General features: G+C 40.3%; 1 protein-coding gene across 1 annotated transcript; it reads left to right on the top strand.

The window, feature by feature from the left end:
* Positions 1 to 8,268: 8,268 nt before the first annotated feature.
* On the top strand, positions 8,269 to 20,015 carry LOC145781057 (NADH-ubiquinone oxidoreductase 49 kDa subunit-like). The gene is made up of 14 exons (XM_082592780.1): positions 8,269 to 8,469; positions 10,351 to 10,463; positions 11,288 to 11,406; positions 11,538 to 11,618; positions 12,259 to 12,379; positions 13,042 to 13,154; positions 13,593 to 13,745; positions 14,697 to 14,782; positions 15,049 to 15,168; positions 15,697 to 15,826; positions 16,126 to 16,221; positions 16,778 to 16,861; positions 17,386 to 17,443; positions 18,370 to 20,015. Exons 1-14 carry the CDS (start codon positions 8,372 to 8,374, stop codon positions 18,405 to 18,407), a joined length of 1,410 nt encoding a protein of 469 aa, XP_082448906.1. The 5' UTR covers positions 8,269 to 8,371; the 3' UTR covers positions 18,408 to 20,015.
* Positions 20,016 to 20,066: the final 51 nt, after the last annotated feature.

Here is a 20,066-nt window from a genome sequence, read left to right as displayed (position 1 = left end):
GTTCATTCTCAGATATTCAGTTAGGCCTACACTACAAAAACTAACACTTAGGCCTAAACATTACAAGCGCAAGCAATTTGTACAAAAAGCTGGATAAGTTTGCCTCCTGCGTATAGAAGCTTAACAAACTAAATATTGCAGCCGCACCTGAACGTTCATTGGCGAAGTAACGTTACATCAACGCTGTAAAAAGGGCAAAGGCATGACTATGAAAGCTAGTAGGCTAAAGTACAGTACATGGCGAGGAGACATCAAAAAACAGCAACAATTATTTCGGCATTATGATGCTTGTGCTTTGTACCGTGACGAGCACCATTCTGACGAGTTAGTCTAGCCGCTCTAGCGAATGTATGCATTGACGTCACTGGGAAAGCAAGACTCACCTGGTCTCACCATAACACATCTGATTGGCTAAGCAGCTGGTGACGTTTTGCAAAACGAGTGATGATTGGATAAAACGAAGGCGTTTTTTGACATTTTTGAATCTGGGTAAGCAACTTTGATAGTTGCTTACCTAGAGCCTCAGTGATTGTTTCTGACAGAAGCGTTTGCGTTAATTGGCATTTATAGGCAAGACATGCGGTTTGGTGAGGATTTAGACTACTCACAAGCGTTACGAGTAATTCTAGTCACGAATACAGTAATTTTCAAGTTAAAATAGACATGATAAAAATAATAAGAAGTTAAACCTAGAATTCAGTCATTATAGCCTACTTTGCATAGTTTTCGCTCAGGTAAGCACTGCTTTCCTTGCTTTCCCTCACCGATCGTCACTGACATTGGGCAACAAAAATGTAGATTCAAAACCAAACAACTTGACACGATTGTCACACCTTCTGAACAACTTAAGTTTTCCGAAATCCGTTGTGTAGTGATCCATTAGCTCAGTTGGTTAGCTCGTGTGACTTCGTGAACGAATAAGCTTCAAGATTAAGCGGCGCTGCTTCGACTCTCGGGGTGTGCGCTTGAGCAACGCACGTTAAGGACTGCTCTCCATTCAGCGCAATCTAATAAATGGAAAAATTTCCCGTCAACAAGACTTCAACAGTCGGAAACTTCACTCTGTCAATCTCGGTGACCGGGCCTGCGTCAGTGATTCAAAGCTTCTACAGTCTACAAGTATGCTAAACTGCCAGGATTAAACTCTACAAAAAGCTTTCCCAGTCCGAGGATAAATCATTACTGTATTATAATGAGAATAGCCTAAAATAGGGTACCGGGGTACAGTAATAAAATCTCTGATACTTTTCATGACACCAATGGAGTAAAGTTGAATTTTCCAGCGTAGGCTATTTAATAATCTATTTATTTTGTCCCATGATAAGCCTACTCAATCTACTCTGTGCACGTTGTTATGTTCCTTTTCAATCACTTATAACTAATTTTATCTACAAATACAACAAAATAGGCTATAACTCATTGTTTCGAAGCATCCGGCTGGTCACAGCGGTAAACCATAATCTCTTCGTGGGAAAATTTTAACATAAAGTTCCCGAATCCGTTCGTCTGTATATAATGACCGAAGAAACACACACTTGAACTTCTTTTCAAACAGTGTATTTCTGTAAAATTAGCCCGCGGCTATCGAAATGGGGTGCAACGCGATACACCTCTAAAACTGTCACTACGATACAGATTACTTGGATAAAAGACGGAGAATTTGTCCAGCTAGCAAGCACCAAATAAACCAGTTAAATGTGCGACCGACTTTCAACAAACAACTTCGAGAATGAATCAGAAAAATTTGTGATAACTCAAAGGCACGAGAGCAGTTCGTGTGACGCAATATTTCATGTTTAAACCGGTTTCAACTGAAACAGGTTTAAACAGGTTTGACACAAGTCTTGCGATCGATGGTGCAATTTTGGCTCATGTTTTAGGAATTTCCATGACGTAATATTCAGTAGACTTGAACGGTTTTTATATGACGTTTGACCAGGCGAACAACCGTCTGGAACATAGCGGCCCCTAGTTATGACAGTCTGACATGGCATAACTAAAAAAGAATTGACGACAATTGTGAGCCAATGAATAAAAACACATGATACACAAATTGTTTGAATCACTCACGTTTAAGTTAATACGCAAATACAAAGGGCATGCAAAGAATGAACAACAATAAGAATAAATACGACGATACATGAAATTGGTACCATAGGTATTAGGTACACGCAAAAAATGACGCTATATACAATGGTTGCGATAATAACCGACTGTTCTGGGCTCAGACAAGGGTCGGCCACCGCAGACAAAACCAGGCTCAAACCCTAACACTTAGGTGTTCTTTACGGGGGCGAGGCACGAAATATCCCTCAACACATAGTCTACTTTCACTTTCCCCGTACTCTCATCATAGTTGCAGACGGCAACTTTAGCTCTACGAACCACAGGCTTCCCTTTCCTAATTTGTGGAACTACCTCATGCACCCTCCCAAGTTGATACTTCCCACGTTTACCAATGTCCTGGAGAGAACCTACCACTACAAGTTGACCAGGCTCCAAATTCTCGGCCATTTTTAGCCATTTTTTCCGGCCCAGAAGACCTGGCAAGTAAAAATCGATCCATTTACTCCAAAACTGCTGAGAAAGTGACAAATTGAACCGATAATCCCTTCTTAATTGGTCACGATCATGTGGTTGCCCAACAGCACAGTATGGGTCTAAGTATGGGGTCAAAAGTGAGGCAGGGGTGATGACAGTAAAATCCCTAGGGTCGTCACTCAAAGGTACCAAAGGGCGTTCGTTCACGATCCGAACGGCACTGCCTGTGTACGTAAGCAGTTCAATAAAATTGGGCTTACGAATTGAAGAGTCCAAAATGTGAAAAAATGCAATTTTAAATTGTTTAACCATTGCCTCCCAGGCGCCACCTTGCGCCGGAGCATACGGAGGTATAAATTCCCAGTTTATCTCTCTCTGTCTCAGGGCGTTGTGAAATTCAGCTGATTCTATCAACTCGGGTAACTTTATTTGAAAGAAGCATTTAGTCACATCAGCCATGAGACCAAATCTACCAAGCCGAAATCTAGCCAAGACATCTACCAGAGGGTTTAACAAGTCAGGACCCGAAAACATTACATCATTAACACAAGTTCCTCGAAATTCAGACTTGCCATCGTAAACAATGCGTTTTTTTAATTGTGACGTAACAAAGTATGGTAAATACCATTCAAATCCCTTGACATTTCCTGCTTCACCAGTACGCTCAATATAGCCATTTGATTTAAGATCTTTCATGGTGTCAGTAAGGAAATCACGAAGTTCAGGTTGTTTTAAAGCTTTCTTTCTTAAAGCAGCAGCTCTATCTGACGCCAACACAAAATTGTTAGGTAGATCAATATCTTCCTTCAACGGAACAGGTATCTCAAATCGACCATCTTTCAACTCAATATTCGGTTCGACAAGTTCTCTAGCCAAATTATCATTGCGAGACAATTCACAGGTTTCATTTTGCAACGTCAAATCCTGAATGACTTTATTCAGGTCTGCTATTTCCATATCACGAGACTCAATTTTACGCTAAAAGCCAGAGATGACATCCGACTCTGAAGACGTCTGCACTCTGCACACTTTAGCAACGCTTTCATCTAAGGGTGACTTACCACCACAAGCCAACCAGCCGAGAGGAGTGAGCAAAGCATGTGGTTCACTACGATTTTCACCAACACGCTCTTTTTTTGCACACATCAAATAAGCGTTGTCGTTGCCAATCAGTACATCTACAGTACTACAATCATTCAAATGAAACATATTCACGTCATGAAAATGACGGAAACCATTTAAATCTTGTTTATGCGGTAAAGTTTTAACATCATCAGCCCAAGCTGGGTTAACCACCGAGGTTATATCACAAAACAGTTCATCTGTCTCTAACGACTGGATGTTGAGTTTAACAAGGTCAGCACAAGTAGCTTTCTGACCAGCCAGGGTATCCATTTTAAACGACGCTTTATCGTACGGTTTAAGATCAAGTTCACACACCAAATCACTCGAAACAAACGTCAACTGCGAACCAGGATCATGCTGACAATACACCAACTTCGATTTGCCAGTCATTGGATTCAAAACACGAGCAGCAGTAACGCGGTTAAAGGCTGCTTTAACATTTCCAATCTTAACATTACGCACAGGAACTCTGGCACGAGCATCATCTTTCCCAACCGAATCCAGAGAATCACGTGACGTCACATAAAAATCATGCAGAAGAAAATAGTGTTTCCTATCGTTGTTAGGCCCACACTTACGACAGTTATTTGCATGAACGCAATCCCTAACCATATGCTGGCGCAAACAATTCAAGCATTTGCCAGCTTTCACAATGACATCTCTCCGATCTTTAGGTGTCAAGCGCAAAAATTCTTTACAATTAGACAAAAAATGATATTCAACTTGACCACGTGACGAACAACAAATACATGCCGGTAGGTTTTTACGTCTGGCTTCACCACCGCGCGGTGCGCCAACAACAGTCGAGTACTGCGAACTCCCTGACATCACATCATCATGGGGTTTTACGGACGTCTGCCTAACCGGACATGAAGGCAATTTTCCTTTGCCAAACTTTTTAAATTGCTGCGACTCACCAGAATCGCCCATTAGCATAATGCTAAAATCAGTCGACTTACGCGTTTCCTCCCGTACTACAAATTCAAACAAACTCTGAAAGGTAGGCTCATCAGTGCCACCATACTGATCACCTAAAAAGTCAAGATAACGCTGCTTAGCGTCAAACGGGAGTCGCTTAGCCAAATCCAAAACAAAACGTCCTTCTAATTTATCACGCTGACCATAAGCTTGCGCATAAAGCAAACACTGCGATAATTCATCTTTAAACTCTTTCAGATCACTGGAAGAGGTCGAAGTCAATTTGCTACCATAGCGATACTTTCTAATTTCTGGTTCTGCGAAAAGACCTCCACGAACCCCAAAACGCTGGGACAAGCGAGCTAACGACATTTCTATCCTGTCTTCCTCTGACAAGCCAGGGGTGTCAGAAACCAAATTAGCAATCGTTTGCGCAGCTGTTTTAACACAAGCTGCTTGTAACAAAGTCAAACAAGTCCCCTTAAAGGGTGAAGCTGCCATTAAGGCCGTAACACGATTTTTAAAGAAGATAAATGGCATATTATTACCATCGTAACCAATCAAGGCCGCCTTATCGAAAAACGTCCTACTATTTTGGTATTCAAAAAAGCAATCCTGCTGTTGAGAACTCGATTTAGCGGGAGAAGACAAGCTATATCCCTTAAGGGGCTGAGTGGGCTCAGTCACGTGCACAGCCCGATCACGATCCTCACAAACGTTAAAATCAGGAGACGCGATACGCCTCTCACAACCACCAAAATTACGTGTAGCTGGGCGATCAAAACCTAGCGGCGCAGAAAACTGTAAAGGGGGCAAAGCATTACTACTAATGGCGGCCCCGTGACCTGTACGCTCTGGGGGAGGAGTTCGGTTGTAATTCGCAGACCTTGGCTCTACAGCATTCGGAAGACCCTTAGCCGCGGCCCCGAGACCTCCTGAAACAGCTGGAAAACGTGTGGATTGCCCTGATCCACTCACAGGCTGAACGGGCGTTTGGAAAAGGTTATGTAAATTAAACTGCGATTGATGTTCATTTCTGGAATGCCTAGAAGAGCCCTTCTTAGAGCTACGCCGAGAGCCCACCTCTGATCGATATTCAGCTAAAACTACCTCTTTACGTTGTTCAGCCCTCAACTGAGCGTCTTTGAGTGCGAACTCAGCAGCTCTCGCGGCTGCCTCAGCTCGAATGGCCTCAGCTCTCGCGGCAGCCTCAGTTCGTATGGCCTCAGCTCTCGCGGCAGCCTCAGCTCGAATGGCCTCAGCTTGTATCTGGAGCTCCTCTCGTCTTAGCTGCAGGTTAATTTGTGCCACTATCCGAGACGAAGTCCTAGACATCCCAGTGCTTACATTTGAGGCGCTATCCTCAGGATGTATGTCAGCATCCAACATATCTGAGAACTCACTTTCTTTTTGTTCAAAGTTATTTTTTAACGAGTTAAATTCGGGATCTACCCTATCACGAAGTTCTGCCAAGATTGCAGAGTTAAAGATTTTAGTCAAAAGAGCATGGAAATGCCGTAATTCCTCTTCTAAAGTAGATAACTTAGATCTAAAAATTAACAGTTCCTGCTTATCACTCAAAGAACCTAGGGCTACAGAAAGTTTCCCAATTTGAGTCAAAATATCCCGTCTAAGATGCCGGGCCTCTCGAACTAACTTAGCCTCATCGTTAATGGGTCCCTCCCCAGAATGGCCTGCCCGACCGCAAAGAACATCATCAGGCTTAAACTCAGTCGAGTCGACAGCGGTCGAGTCCCTGTCATCACCGAGTGTAGACATATTAAATGTTGGGGCTAAATTTAACAATTAAAAAAATTAAGTTACACAAACACACAAATTTATTAGGCTACAGTAGTTATAAAAAACTTAACTGCAAAGACCGTAAAAATACAAAAAAGAATTTAAATGCACGATACCGTAGCTGTACGGGTATGAAGTCCTAAAGTCCACAAAACTTGCTTGGATTCTTCCACTTGAATCTACAAGCACAGATGGATTGTGGTTAATCTTCTTTCTTGCCAATGAATGTCAAAGTTATTTTTCTTCTGTACCAAACTGAGAAGAATTGTCTTTACTTTTCTTTGCTTCTGTAAGAGTGTAGACTACCAACCAACAAATCTTCTTTTATTATTTCTTGTACTTCTAAGTAGTTCTTCTGCACTAGCTGACAACAAACACGTCGTTTATTTTTATGCCTTCAAGTGCTTCTTGGCCTACCAGCTAACAAAATCGTTTTTTATTTTTCTTGCTTTAATTTCTTCTTGACCTACCAACTGACAAGAACTCGTCTTTTATTTTTCTTGTTTTGTGCTTTCAAGTGCTTCTTGGCCCACCAGCTAACAAGAACTCGTCTTTTATTTTTTATGGTCACAGCGGTAAACCATAATCTCTTCGTGGGAAAATTTTAACATAAAGTTCCCGAATCCGTTCGTCTGTATATAATGACCGAAGAAACACACACTTGAACTTCTTTTCAAACAGTGTATTTCTGTAAAATTAGCCCGCGGCTATCGAAATGGGGTGCAACGCGATACACCTCTAAAACTGTCACTACGATGCAGATTACTTGGATAAAAGACGGAGAATTTGTCCAGCTAGCAAGCACCAAATAAACCAGTTAAATGTGCGACCGACTTTCAACAAACAACTTCGAGAATGAATCAGAAAAATTTGTGATAACTCAAAGGCACGAGAGCAGTTCGTGTGACGCAATATTTCATGTTTAAACCGGTTTCAACTGAAACAGGTTTAAACAGGTTTGACACAAGTCTTGCGATCGATGGTGCAATTTTGGCTCATGTTTTAGGAATTTCCATGACGTAATATTCAGTAGACTTGAACGGTTTTTATATGACGTTTGACCAGGCGAACAACCGTCTGGAACACCGGCTTTGCCAAGAAACAAACGAAAAATCATACAGGTATAGTTCATTTCTCTGTGCAGAAGATTGAACAGGATACCAGTTGGCTAGTGGCCACCTTACTCTGGTCTGGAACAGCTTTGCAATTTCTTTTCTCCAGACTCCAGTTGCTGGTCGAGAAAACTGAAGTTTTATCTGGCAACTTTAAGTCTCTAATTAACTCTGTGTAAAAATTTCGTATGTATTCTACCTACAACTTCTTAGAATTGATAATTTTTTGAATGACCTTGAAGTTTGTGTTTTTTTTTGCAGTAATTCCCTGATAAAGTAACAGCTGCTATCTTTATTTTTATTTATTTATTTGCAATCAGGCACGAAGTCCATAGAATTCAAATTTTTAACAGTCATCACTCAAAATATCAGACTAACACGCTACATCAAACAATATACAAAATACTGATGTATTGAATATCATACAAGTTTGTAGAAAAACCAGATTAACGGTCGAGCATAATCACGTTTTATTTTTTGCTTGTTGCTACAAAATCTATTCTATACCGTCAGAATCAGAGGCCATATACAGTACCGGTAGGTTACGCAATGGTACTGTACGACTGTACGTATTATATATATGATATGATAGGCCTACCTAACATGCAATTGGTATGTACTTCTTGTTTATCGCTAGCAAAACAATAAACTGAACTTCCTAGTAACCATATGTAGTACCATAACTAGGTCTATAGCTTGTGTCTTTATAATGTGTTGATAAATATCGTTAAATTGCCAATGTTTTGATGAAGTGTCATGTTTCGACAGGTACCGGTACATGTTACTGCAGAGGACTAGCTTACATGCAGTGAGACACCTATGTGTTAGTGTTGATGTTTAGTATGTTAATGCATTGAAGAGTAATTTTGGTCAACATGACAAGATTATTTCGTGGAGCATCTCGCCTAGCTTCTTTCTACAATGGACCTTTCATTCAACAAAACACACCACCTGTGACAACCATAAGCAAACGGTTTGTTGTGTTGACAAATTGCATAGAAACAATGTTTTTCAATGGAGTTTGGTGTCATATGTGTCATACTATGTTGTCATCATTTCAAATAACTTTATACCCTATGATAAAGGCAGAGGCTATATTCACCATTATTATGTACGGTATGGTATATGTTGTATATAATTACTTTGAGTTAGAGTTACTGGTATGTAAATTCGAAAACTTCAACTATTCTTGAAGTTTTCATTTTGAACTGATATTATAAATAGAACTATTGTCCGATCCATTTATGTGCCATTTTTTTATTACTATTGCTTTCTTATTGTTTGTAACTAGTTTTTTTTCTGTACTATTAATTCAACTGTTTACTGTATAATGTATATTGTGAAATATCCTATGTGTGGGCACTGGGCACCTTGACTTAGATAACCACCTGTTTTTTTTCGGTGCTACAGCTTCTATATGAACAAAAATAATATATATTTTCTGTTAGTGTACATTGACATGAATGCAGTGATGTACGGTTGCGCATACAAAAAATATTGACGGCGTCAGCGTTAACGCAAACGTTCGAAAAACCGTACGGTATGCGTCAGCGCAACTTGTAAAAAATGTTGGCGGCGTCAGCGCATACACTAGCGTAAACTAAGTTTGTTTGCTAGGTGCCAAACATCCACACGGTATAAACCACTCGAAACAAACAAGTTTTATTTTCAATTTCCACGAAGAAACACAAGCATCTAAAAGTGTTCATCTGACAATTTGCTGTGTTTTGGTTGCCATATGTCTTTGCCCATTGAAAACATTCTTTCAACTGCAGTGCTGGAAGGTATTGGCGTGTTGCAGCGAAAAAAAGGCATTAAAAAGGATGCGTTGACGCTATGCGCTAAAAAAACGCAAAAACTTTACGGCGTAGCCTCAAGCGCAAACTATCCAAAAAATGCGATCGCAAGCGTTAGCGTAAACAAAAAGTCTATGCGCATGTATGCGGCGTAGATATTGTGGCGCATACGTACATCTCTGCATGAATGTGAAGCTATGCCAAATGAACTTCATTGATTAATTTGATTCCTATATGCTAACTGCGTCTTGAACATACACCATGTACCTTTAACGGATTTTACATAATGTATTACACAAACGTTTTCGACATGTACTTAAATGTTCTCGTCAGGAATTACAAATCTGCACTCTGCAGTATACATAAAATAAAAATTATAAGATAAATCTGACTATGCATTATAACCGTACCGACGTTCCGAAGTGAAAAGCACAAACTGAACAAGTGATTCAAGAATGATTACGAGTAAATTTTTTGACAGTTATTTGCTAATATCCCTTAGTGTGTGTTCTAATTGTTGTCACATGCTTGTATTTTACACTTCATGTGATCTGTTTGGCGTTGTGTTATTTATTTGTAATCATTCTTGAATTACTTGATTGAGTTTGTGCTTTCCAGTTCAGAGCACGGCAGCCTACTGTTAGTCAGATTTATCTTATAATTTTCATTTTATGTATATTGCAGTTGCAATTTCTGATGAGGACACAAGTATGTGTCGAAAACGTTAGAGTTTATTTTAATTTTTAATTATATATGTTATATTTTTGTGAGTAATGCATATATAATTTTAAACCCATTCCAATTATTTTGTTTTGTCTGTTTATGGTTCAACAAAGCAAACTCTCTACTAAAGAAGTGAATACACATGTAAAGCTTAACCGGAGCAACAGATGCAGCAATTGCATATTCATTTGCTGCTTGCATATGTTGCATAGCAAATCTGTTACTTCATTATCTTTTTTTCTTTACATTTGGGTGTGTGTTATGATATTGCTGAGGTAAGGTAAACCATTATAAAATTTAATTATAATATTAAAACAACTTTGTATGTCTGCCAGGACTGCCAAGGCATGGAAGCCTAATACAGAATATCTTGAACAATTTGCCCCTCTTCAGATAGTGCATCCTCAGTTGCCACAGTTTGGTAGTCCTGATCAAAAATATCTTGTTGGTGAGTACTCTTTACATATTATAAGAAGATTTATGCTTGAAAGTTGCACTCTGTGATGATTCTATGGAAAAACCATTGAAAAGTTGAAGCCCAGGCCTCTAAGCTCCGTTATGTTTCGACGACCAAGCATGCCCTACCTTAGCTTCTTCCTGGAGGTGTAACTCTCACGCCTGGCGCTTAAAATAAAAAGTCTGTTAAAAACTCATGGTTTTAATTTTTTTATTTAATATTGTGTTTTGCGTTCACTCAGGTAAAAATATCCCAAACAAGACCCTGAAACATACTTGCAGTTGCATATACTTAAATGCACTGCTTCCCAAGTAGATGTACAGCTAGTCACGAGGTTTTATATATCAACTCTCAGACTTTTTACAAATCTTTTATCGGCAATATTTTCTCATCATCTTCATATACAAATGGTAGTAAAGAAATGTTGGCTTGTGGAAGCCCACGATCAAACATGGCCTACCAGCATGGTAGTTTCGAAGGCCATTTCACCACTTCTTGGCGGCCATAGCCGCTGATAGCTTAGGGGCCTGAAGCCCAATTGCTTTAGTAGTGACCTTCTTAAAATCAATGGAAATAATGAGAGGGGTTATTTTTCGTGTTTAGGCTTGAAAACTTTGCCCGTATCATTTAGAAGACATTGAAAGAAATCAGAAAAGCACAAAAAAATAAAATTTGAAAAAATGGAGTTTGGCCCTTTATGAATTACGTAGTACGAAGTTAACATACGGTACATTGATGGCTGTAGCAAGTAAGTTTCTAGCTTTGTCATTTAATGGTTTAACTTATTATTCACATCTTTTGATGTTTTCGTTCAGCTCCAATCAAGGAAAAAAGGGATGAAGTAAACAACCTGGATACAATGGTTGTCAATTTTGGACCTCAACATCCAGCGGCTCATGGAGTTCTCCGGCTGATCCTTGAGATGTCAGGGGAGGTACCAACGTATTTTAAGTAAATAGAATCGCGAATGTGATGGTGCAAGAATCGGAACATATATAAATTATAATCTGTTATCTGTCTTCTGTTTTTCTGTATCTTTATATCACTTGCTTGCACTTTTTCCAGGTTGTGATCCGTGCCGACCCCCATATTGGTTTACTTCACCGAGCTACAGAGAAGCTCATAGAATACAAGACATACACTCAGGTGCGGTGAATGTAGCGTATCCTAGTTGAACACTTGTGTGGCCGACCAATGAAAGGAAGGAAGGATAACCACCTTTTTAGTGGTGATAATTAAACTGGCGATACAGATGACACTTTGTCAAATCATAAAACACATTATCAAAACAACACTTTGTGCGATAAGTGATACAAACAGGACAGTCCTTCACCTCTTTTTCCCTTAACAATTAGTTCAAAAAGTTGTATTTTTAATAAATTTTGAAACAATTTTTTTAAAGAGGTTGGGTGAGAAAGCAAACCAAGACGATATTTGTTTGATATTTGTTATGTTGGAGATGCATGAAAACGGCAATCTGTAAATTTATTTTCGTTGTGTATGTTCCCTGTGCATAGGCTCACATTGTGTCAAGTAAAATACTCTTAGAAAACAGAGAAAATCCAGACAATGATCTTTACGGAAGTGTTTATCTTTGGACTGAGAGAGTTTAATGGTGGTTACTCTGGAACTTTTTCTTACTTGCCAAGGCTTTGAACGATAGACACAAATTTTGTCATCGGCAGTGAAATTGCTACATATATTTCTGTTGCCCAATGCCCATCTACTCACCAGATTGATTTGTGTATGTTGCAATCTAGTTATTTTGATCTAATGTCTCGTACAGGCTTTACCCTATTTCGACCGACTGGACTACGTCTCCATGATGATTAATGAACAAGCTTTCTCCTTGGCGATTGAAAGGCTTCTTGGTATTACAGCGCCACCCAGAGCACAATGGATCAGAGGTATGTTGATTGTTGGACCCATGGCGGTTACAGTAACTTGGTTATACTTGGATTCTCTGGTTTGGCTTCGCTGGCTTCACTGGCTATATCAGTAAATGTGAAACTTAGTTACGATTTTAGCGCTTGCGTGTTACCACAAGTTTTGATGTTAAACAAATTTAACTAGGCTACCCAATACCCATGTTGAAGTTTTCAACCTTACTGCAGCTGTTTAAACATCATTGTGCAACCCACATGTTTTTTGTGACATACAGCTACTGCGTGGTGTTGAAAGCGAGGTTAATATTATGAAGGTGCCGGAACAAATTACAATCTACTGTATAAGTTTATAATACTTAGCTTTATACCTACTTACTTATTATTTACTTATGTTGGCCACTTATCCATAAGCAGGCATCACTAAGCAACAACACAACATTCCACATTATAGAAACAAATAGCATTTCTTATACAATGTAAAAACTGTTTTGCTTTCAAACTCCTGATAAAGGCTGTATGCATAGTCGAAAACGTTTGCAATTTTGTTTTAATAATGTGAAATGTGTTGTTGCTTAGTTATGTTCGTTGCGGTTAACAAGAGTAGCCACTCTAGTCTCTACCCAAATTGTATTAACCGGTCATCCTTTCAAATCAGACAAATATAATTTTCTTTCTAACTTTAGTTTTCTTTGCCGAACAAACGCGGATCCTGAACCACATCATGGGAGTGACGACTCATGCTCTGGATGTTGGAGCCATGACTCCGTTCTTCTGGCTGATGGAGGAAAGAGAAAAGGTATGTTGGATAAAGATTTTCGACAGTGATTTGTTGTTTGTTTGAAGAAATTGAAGCCTGTGACTGTACATTGAAATGATTATTGTATCGGTAAAAAAGTTTTATTTTCTTGACAGTTGTTTTGATTAAAAGCCACCTTAAGTAAAATTCAGTAATTTCCACAAAATGTTTTCATCACTGCTAATAAATTATCAATCATCGAGTGGCGTAGCGGTCAGTGGAGTGGTGCCTCACTCCACCGGTTTGCGTTCAATACTCGGTGCGTCACGGGAAGCCTCACTTAACTCTTAAATAATACTACAGTGTACTCATGCACAACAGGTTCCAAATTGTGCTATGCAATATGCATACGCGAGATAAACGATTCTATCATTTTGTTTTATAAAACTTCAAATCCATGAAAGCAATTCTTTGTTGACAATAAGTTCTTATGTTCAGATGATGGAGTTCTATGAACGGGTTTCCGGTGCTCGTATGCACGCTGCCTACGTTAGACCTGGTGGGGTCAGTCAAGATCTTCCCATGGGGCTACTAGATGACGTCTATGATTGGGCCATTCGATTCTCGGCCCGCATTGATGAACTGGAAGAGGTGAGTATGAAATTTGTCGTCATTCTCATTTTACTCTCCCCCCCCCCCCCCCCGAACATTAAAATCTATTCATCATCATCATAATCCATCGTCGGTTTGTTCCCCACTAGTGGGGGTGGCCGATTGTTTCCGCGCAGCAATTGTTTTAATCCCTTTTCTCCATTTCACCCTGTCCCTTGCATCTTCCTCCTTCAGTCCGACTTTTTTAAATTCATCCTTCACTTGTTGTTTCCACGTTCTTCTTGGACGACCGCGTTTCCTCTTCCCATCCACCTTTAGATCTAGTGCCTTTCTAAGAAAACTTCCTTCCTCCCTCCTTATCACATGTCCATACCATCTTACTCCATTTGCCCTTGCCAGTTGGTCTATGGTCTCTCTCATCTCTAGCATATCCAACAATTCTTCAGTCCTTTTTTCCCTTCTCGTTTTCACCCCACACATTGCTCTCACCATTGACCTTTCCGTTCTTCTCAGGATTGCCAGTTCACTCTCTCTCAATACTCTTTCTTTCATTAATGCTATCTTTTATTTTTCTATCATTTACGAAATATAAATCATTTTTCGCTTTTTCGAATCATACGTCAGTTTGCTGTTGTAGTAGTAGTAGTAGTCCAGTTTTAATCCGGTGATGTCCCCGTTACCGAGGAAGGTGTTGGTATCTGTATAATAATTTAATTACTAAAGTCTATTGTCGCCGTTGATAGTTGGAGCTGAACAACTGTCTTGGGCCTGACAGAAGTTATCACTTAGCCTAGTTTCAATGTTTCATCACAACCAAACGCAAACAGTAAGAGGGAGTAAATGTTCAAACTAATCGCCGTTGTTGTTGCCGTGTGTTTGCTTTTTTTAGTTCAGACTTTAACTCCGATAGAGTTTCCATAAACGTTTTGTGACCTCACAAATCATCTGCTGATCCAAGCAAGATGTTTATAGTCTTCTTAAACTTTGTAGATGCTGACGAACAACCGAATATGGAGGACTCGAACTGTGGACATTGGCACCATCACTGCTGAACAGGCCCTGGCCTGGGGGTGCAGGTGGGTTTGCGGGGGGTTGATGGCTTGTGCTTGAGATACAAGCGGAAAAGAAGCTCTGGTAGGCCACGCTTGGTCGCCGGAAAAATAAAGAAGAAAAATGGCTACGGCCCTTCTATTGCCTACTGAACTGATGCAACCGATTTCATGCAGTTGTATTTTATACTGGAGGTTGTAAGGGATAATTGTGAAAATGATACGACATCGTACATCAATGCTGATTATTAGGTGTCAACTGCATCATTCGATTTGTTTTTATGTTTGCACAGTGGAGTGGTCCTGAGGGGTTCCGGGATAAAGTGGGACCTGAGGAAGACCCAGCCTTATGAAGTCTATGACCAGGTTGATTTCGATGTACCCGTTGGCTCCCGTGGTGACACCTATGACAGGTTAGTTCTATTGTACCCCACTGTGTGCATGCATCGCGTCACTGTGGTTGTCAGCGATTGTCTTCGGGTCTTTATGTCGCGGCTGCAAGACTCACTTGCTGTCATGTATTTCTTTTCATCTCTGAACTTTGATGGCCTAGAGAAGGATTTGTGCTGTGTTCGTGCATTGGGTGATAGCCAGGCTTCGTTAAAGGTAAATGGAGTGAGAGTGAAAGAGTTATTTGAAACTGACTTACGATAGATCTTTTATGATTAAACCTGCTTTGAAAAGTTTGAAAAATGCCGAAGTTGAAACCCTTGAAACTATAACTCTAAGACTTGTTCACATCGCATCTTCTTGGAATTATTTAAACATGGTTAGTGGGGTTTGCCTGTGCTGTTTTAATAATTTTTTATCTACTTCTCATTCTGAAGCCATCGTGTTGACGTCATTGATATCATAAGTGGGAGCTGTAGGGAATGATCTTGTCATGGTTAAGCTACAGATCGCATGCTGTTATTTTTTTGACCGAATATCTTCCTCTTCAGGTATCTGTGCAGAGTGGAAGAGATGCGTCAGTCTCTCCGCATCATCCATCAATGCCTCAATAAGATGCCACCGGGGGAGATAAAAACTGACGATCAAAAGATAACCCCCCCATCACGCGCACAAATGAAGGTGGGAGCATGTTGATTGAATTTAGTGACTGCCACATATGGACTTACACCTCAAAGAACTGTTTCTGCACGTTTTTCATCTCTTCAATATTTTGCTACCATTTTCCTGTTCATTCTTGTGCTTGACATATCACAAGTTGTAACTGGTCGTTTTCCATCTTAGAAATGTTGCTTGAATTGATGTAAAATGATATAATTCACCGCTTGGTTACAATTACTCTGCTGTTTGAATGGATCTAAATGGAACGTTCGGGTTGCTGTGATTTCAAGTACAGACAGATCAACTTCCATGTTTTCCAGGATTCCATGGAGTCTGTAATTCACCACTTTAAATTATTCACCGAAGGCTACCAAGTCCCACCTGGCGCTACTTACACTGCTGTTGAGGCACCGAAGGTGAGGCATTGCTTATTTCTAACCTTAGATCACTGTGAACTTTCCAATTCTAACCTTGCAAAGTATATAATGACTTACTGTGAGTGAAAAGTTTTTTATTTGGTAATTTTTTTTTTCTATAAAATAGTAGAGTTGGAATGAAATTTTATATAGAGGTAACGTTAAGCAAGGCGAACTTGTTCACGCAAAAGAAAAATAATTTTTCTCATTGTTTGGCGTGTCATAGATTGAACTGTACTGGGAGAGTGAAGGCTTTTACGTCTTATGAGCATTATTCGTCAACAATTCACCATTTTTTCAACACCAACCCAATAGCGGATAGGGTTTGTGTTCTCACGGCGCATTAACAATAAGTCGTCGGTGATAATTCTAATGTATGATTTATGTACAAAATGGCAGTTCAGTGTGATCCAGGCGGCAAATCAGCTTTTTTTTACGTTGATTCAACGTCTGCGGATTTTGAACCAATGTACAAAAATTGTGTAATGTGTGTAAATGTGAAGATTTGCTGTCTGGGGTAGAACCACGCACCATTGATTAGCCTCCTCCTTCGCAGGGTGAGTTCGGTGTGTACCTGGTGTCGGACGGGACAGGCAAGCCATATAGATGCAAGATCAAAGCCCCTGGATTTGCCCACTTGGTACGTGCTGTCTATATCGTATCATGATGCGTTGATAATGTAATCGTAACTTGTTAGTCTATTGCGAACAAGACACACCATGGCAATATGACGCCACAATGGTCCACGATTTTGTCACATCTTTCATGAGCAGAGTAGCAACGATAGATTCTTTCAAGTTGAATATTCATTCAGCGGCTTGCATAGTAGGCCGTCATGCTTTGTGTGACGTCACAGATGGTTTGTTTGTTTGTTTGTTAACTCATGACAGTGCAACTGCGGGGCCGGGAGGTACGCACGTCTTACCGGCGATTGATAGATTTCCGCCACCAATACGAGGCTGTGTCGTAACTTTCCCCACTTGGCATATGCCTGCTCGATTTTTAAAAAAGAAGCTACAATGCCATTGTTGCCACCATTCGCCTCGTTGAATTGGTGAATAAATTTCTTTTTATTTTGTCAACTTCGTCTCGTGTAATCACCTGTGTTATGACGTCATGTTGACGTTTGCGTGACGTCGTTCACTAATCGACACTTTCTTCCAGGCCGTGTTGGAGCACGTTGCACCCGGTATGCAACTTCCAGACGTGGTGGCTCTCATAGGTAAGGTCGTTGTTTACCAAAAGGGCTGCCGATCTGTGTTTTTAAAGTTTATTGTCTTCATTTTGACCTTCGCAGTGCCCGGAAGTCTGATGTTTTCGTTTTTAATGGTCACTTGCAAGAAATTTATCCCAATTGTCCACTAAATAAACGCTTGTCTGCGAACCTAGCAATAAGATCAAGTATTGCTGGTTCGGCTCTTGGCCTGAGCAACTCGTTCAGCAGCATCTAGTCGATGGAATAATTTAAACGACATTTCAACTACAGAGGTCAGAGGGGTACTTGACTTCATCGACTTTGATAGCCGGACCAAAATATTTCGCTCATGTCAAAGATTGGTTTGGTTTTGAATCTTTATCCTCGGACTAACAAAGCCTTGATAGGTTATTCCTGGTAGTTTCGCATACTTGTAGAGGCTCTTGACAAATGGCCGGTTACCGAGATTGACAGTGTGATGTTTCCGATTGTTGAAGTGTTGTTGCCGGGGAATTATTCCATTCACTAGGTTGCCCCTGAATGGCGAGCAGTCCTGAAATGCATTGCTCAAGCGCACACCCCGAGAATCAAACCAGCGTCACGTGATCTTGAGCCGGGCGCGTAACCACTGAGCTAACGGGGCGGACTTTTTATTAAGATGTTTTCCCAAATACCGTGGCGTGGTTTAGGCTGAAATTAGAAAGTTGGCACGAAAGCTTTATCGCACTATGACGACATTCGTAACATTCTGTCTCTGGTAAAGTAATTGTGTGGTGGATACCTCTCGTTTGGACAAATCACAGAGGTCTAAAGCGCTGTCTATTCCGTCTTAACCCAGATAGAAAATCAGTCGTGTTTTACATTGATTCAACGTCTGCAGACAACAAAATAATGATTTTCTATCTAGCAAGCTTCTACCAACTTCGTCATCCTTTATTGTGTTGTTCCCACAGGAACATTGGATATTGTATTCGGCGAAGTGGATCGATAGATGGCGCCATTTCTACCATCCACCTTCCGGACTTGTTTTATCTTCATCGCTTGTGGTTGTGGATTTACTATGACGTAGCAATTCTTTGTTACCCATCTTTTTATGACGTTGAATAGACATAAATGACGCAAATGTTTGCTCGATACAAGTTGAAATATACAGTGGAATACTTTTCTCCTTGAAATGCTTCTCGCCTTCTTACACCACAGAAGGGACTGTTCAATTATTATAAGCCTCTTTCATCACCATTTCGACGTTTACCACCGGCCTATATAGCAATTCTATCCCTGGGGCATTGTGATATTTGGAGAGGCCCCAGTCCCTTTGAAATGTACTCTCAAGAGACCAAGCAAAGTTTCCGATTCATAAAATTTGCCCTGGTGTACTGTAGTGAAACTTATAATCCACTCGATTTGCTGACGACAAACTTTTGCGATTCCGAAAGAAAACACTTTTATTGCGATAAACTGTGCAAAATAGTGCAAGCCTATTCAGCAAACGTGAAACAGTTATTGCCAAGACGTGCGAGTGTGGAACTGGGAAGGCCATCGGGGCGCCCTCTAGCTCACAATACGTGAAACTGTCACCAACACTTGGTGGAATTATTCAGTCCCATTGTCTATACCCCTCTTACAATATTTGCTTCACTGCCAGTGGCCCCGCTGTGTCTAAAACAAACAATTCACATGAAATAAACCTACAATCCAGTTTATTAACAAGCACCGAGTTAAGGGAGACCGGTGAAATGTTTACATTGATCAATAAAACGTTCATTTCAAAACTCAACCAAGCATAACAATGCATAAGACATGCTGTGCCATTCTTAGCTGGTTGACATAATGCATAATATTTTGATGAAATGTTAATTTTGTAGGCTCCTTTAAACTTACACCAACGCGAGGGGCATTTTACTGAGTTGATGGGACCTGTAATTTTGGATAGGTTTCTGCAAATCCTGAGGTCTCACGTGAGTTCAATGCGTCACATTGAACATACCATGCTCGCATGTCAGTGGCCGGTACGCGAAATATTTTTTCCCACGAGATTTCTGTCTCATTTGCATATTTTGGTAAAAGTTTGTATTAAAACCGTGTGAATGCAACATTTTCTCGTTGGCACGGTTGGTTCAGTGGTTTCATCCTCTGCCTAGTGATCGTGAGAACGAGGGTTCGACGCCCGTCGAAGTCAAACTTTTTTTTTCTTTAAATTAATTTTTGCGGTGCACAAGAGCTTTTAAAAAAAAGTAGGGTTAGGGAAAGCTTATATTTTATTATCATTGCAGAATTTCATTGGCAAATAGTTATTTCGCAATCTGAATCAACCAATCTCTCAAAACACTTTCGGAAAATCTTACTTTTAGAGTGACTAGAATCAATGAGACAAAAATCTCGTGGGAAAAAAATTTCGCGTCCGGTACGGTATGGCCGGTATGATGCAGGCCTGTACCGAGTAAACGCGTAGAGAATACAGAAAATCATTCAATGTGGTAACAAAAAGTACCGGTAGTTTCAAGTGCGTCACCTTCCTTGGCATGTGTGTAGTTGATGTGTTGAAAGGTTTAAAACCAGGGTAGGGATAATGGATGGCATCCGTGAAAGCCCAAGAGAAGGGGTTGGAAAGGAAGGAAATCCTCAAACAAACGGCAGTTGGTGCGTGCTT

This window comes from Aplidium turbinatum, chromosome 12 (genome assembly GCF_918807975.1).
Source record: "Aplidium turbinatum chromosome 12, kaAplTurb1.1, whole genome shotgun sequence".
In the NCBI taxonomy this organism is placed as follows: Eukaryota; Metazoa; Chordata; class Ascidiacea; order Aplousobranchia; family Polyclinidae; genus Aplidium; species Aplidium turbinatum.
This window is presented reverse-complemented; position numbering and strand designations above follow the sequence as displayed.

Coding starts and splice junctions, on each gene's coding strand:
- LOC145781057 (XM_082592780.1), top strand. CDS start 8,372: ATGACAAGATTATTTCGTGGAGCATCTCGCCTAGCTTCTTTCTACAAT. Junction 11,407..11,537: donor TCCTTGAGATGTCAGGGGAG/GTACCAACGTAT, acceptor CACTTTTTCCAG/GTTGTGATCCGTGCCGACCC. Junction 14,783..15,048: donor GCCCTGGCCTGGGGGTGCAG/GTGGGTTTGCGG, acceptor ATGTTTGCACAG/TGGAGTGGTCCTGAGGGGTT.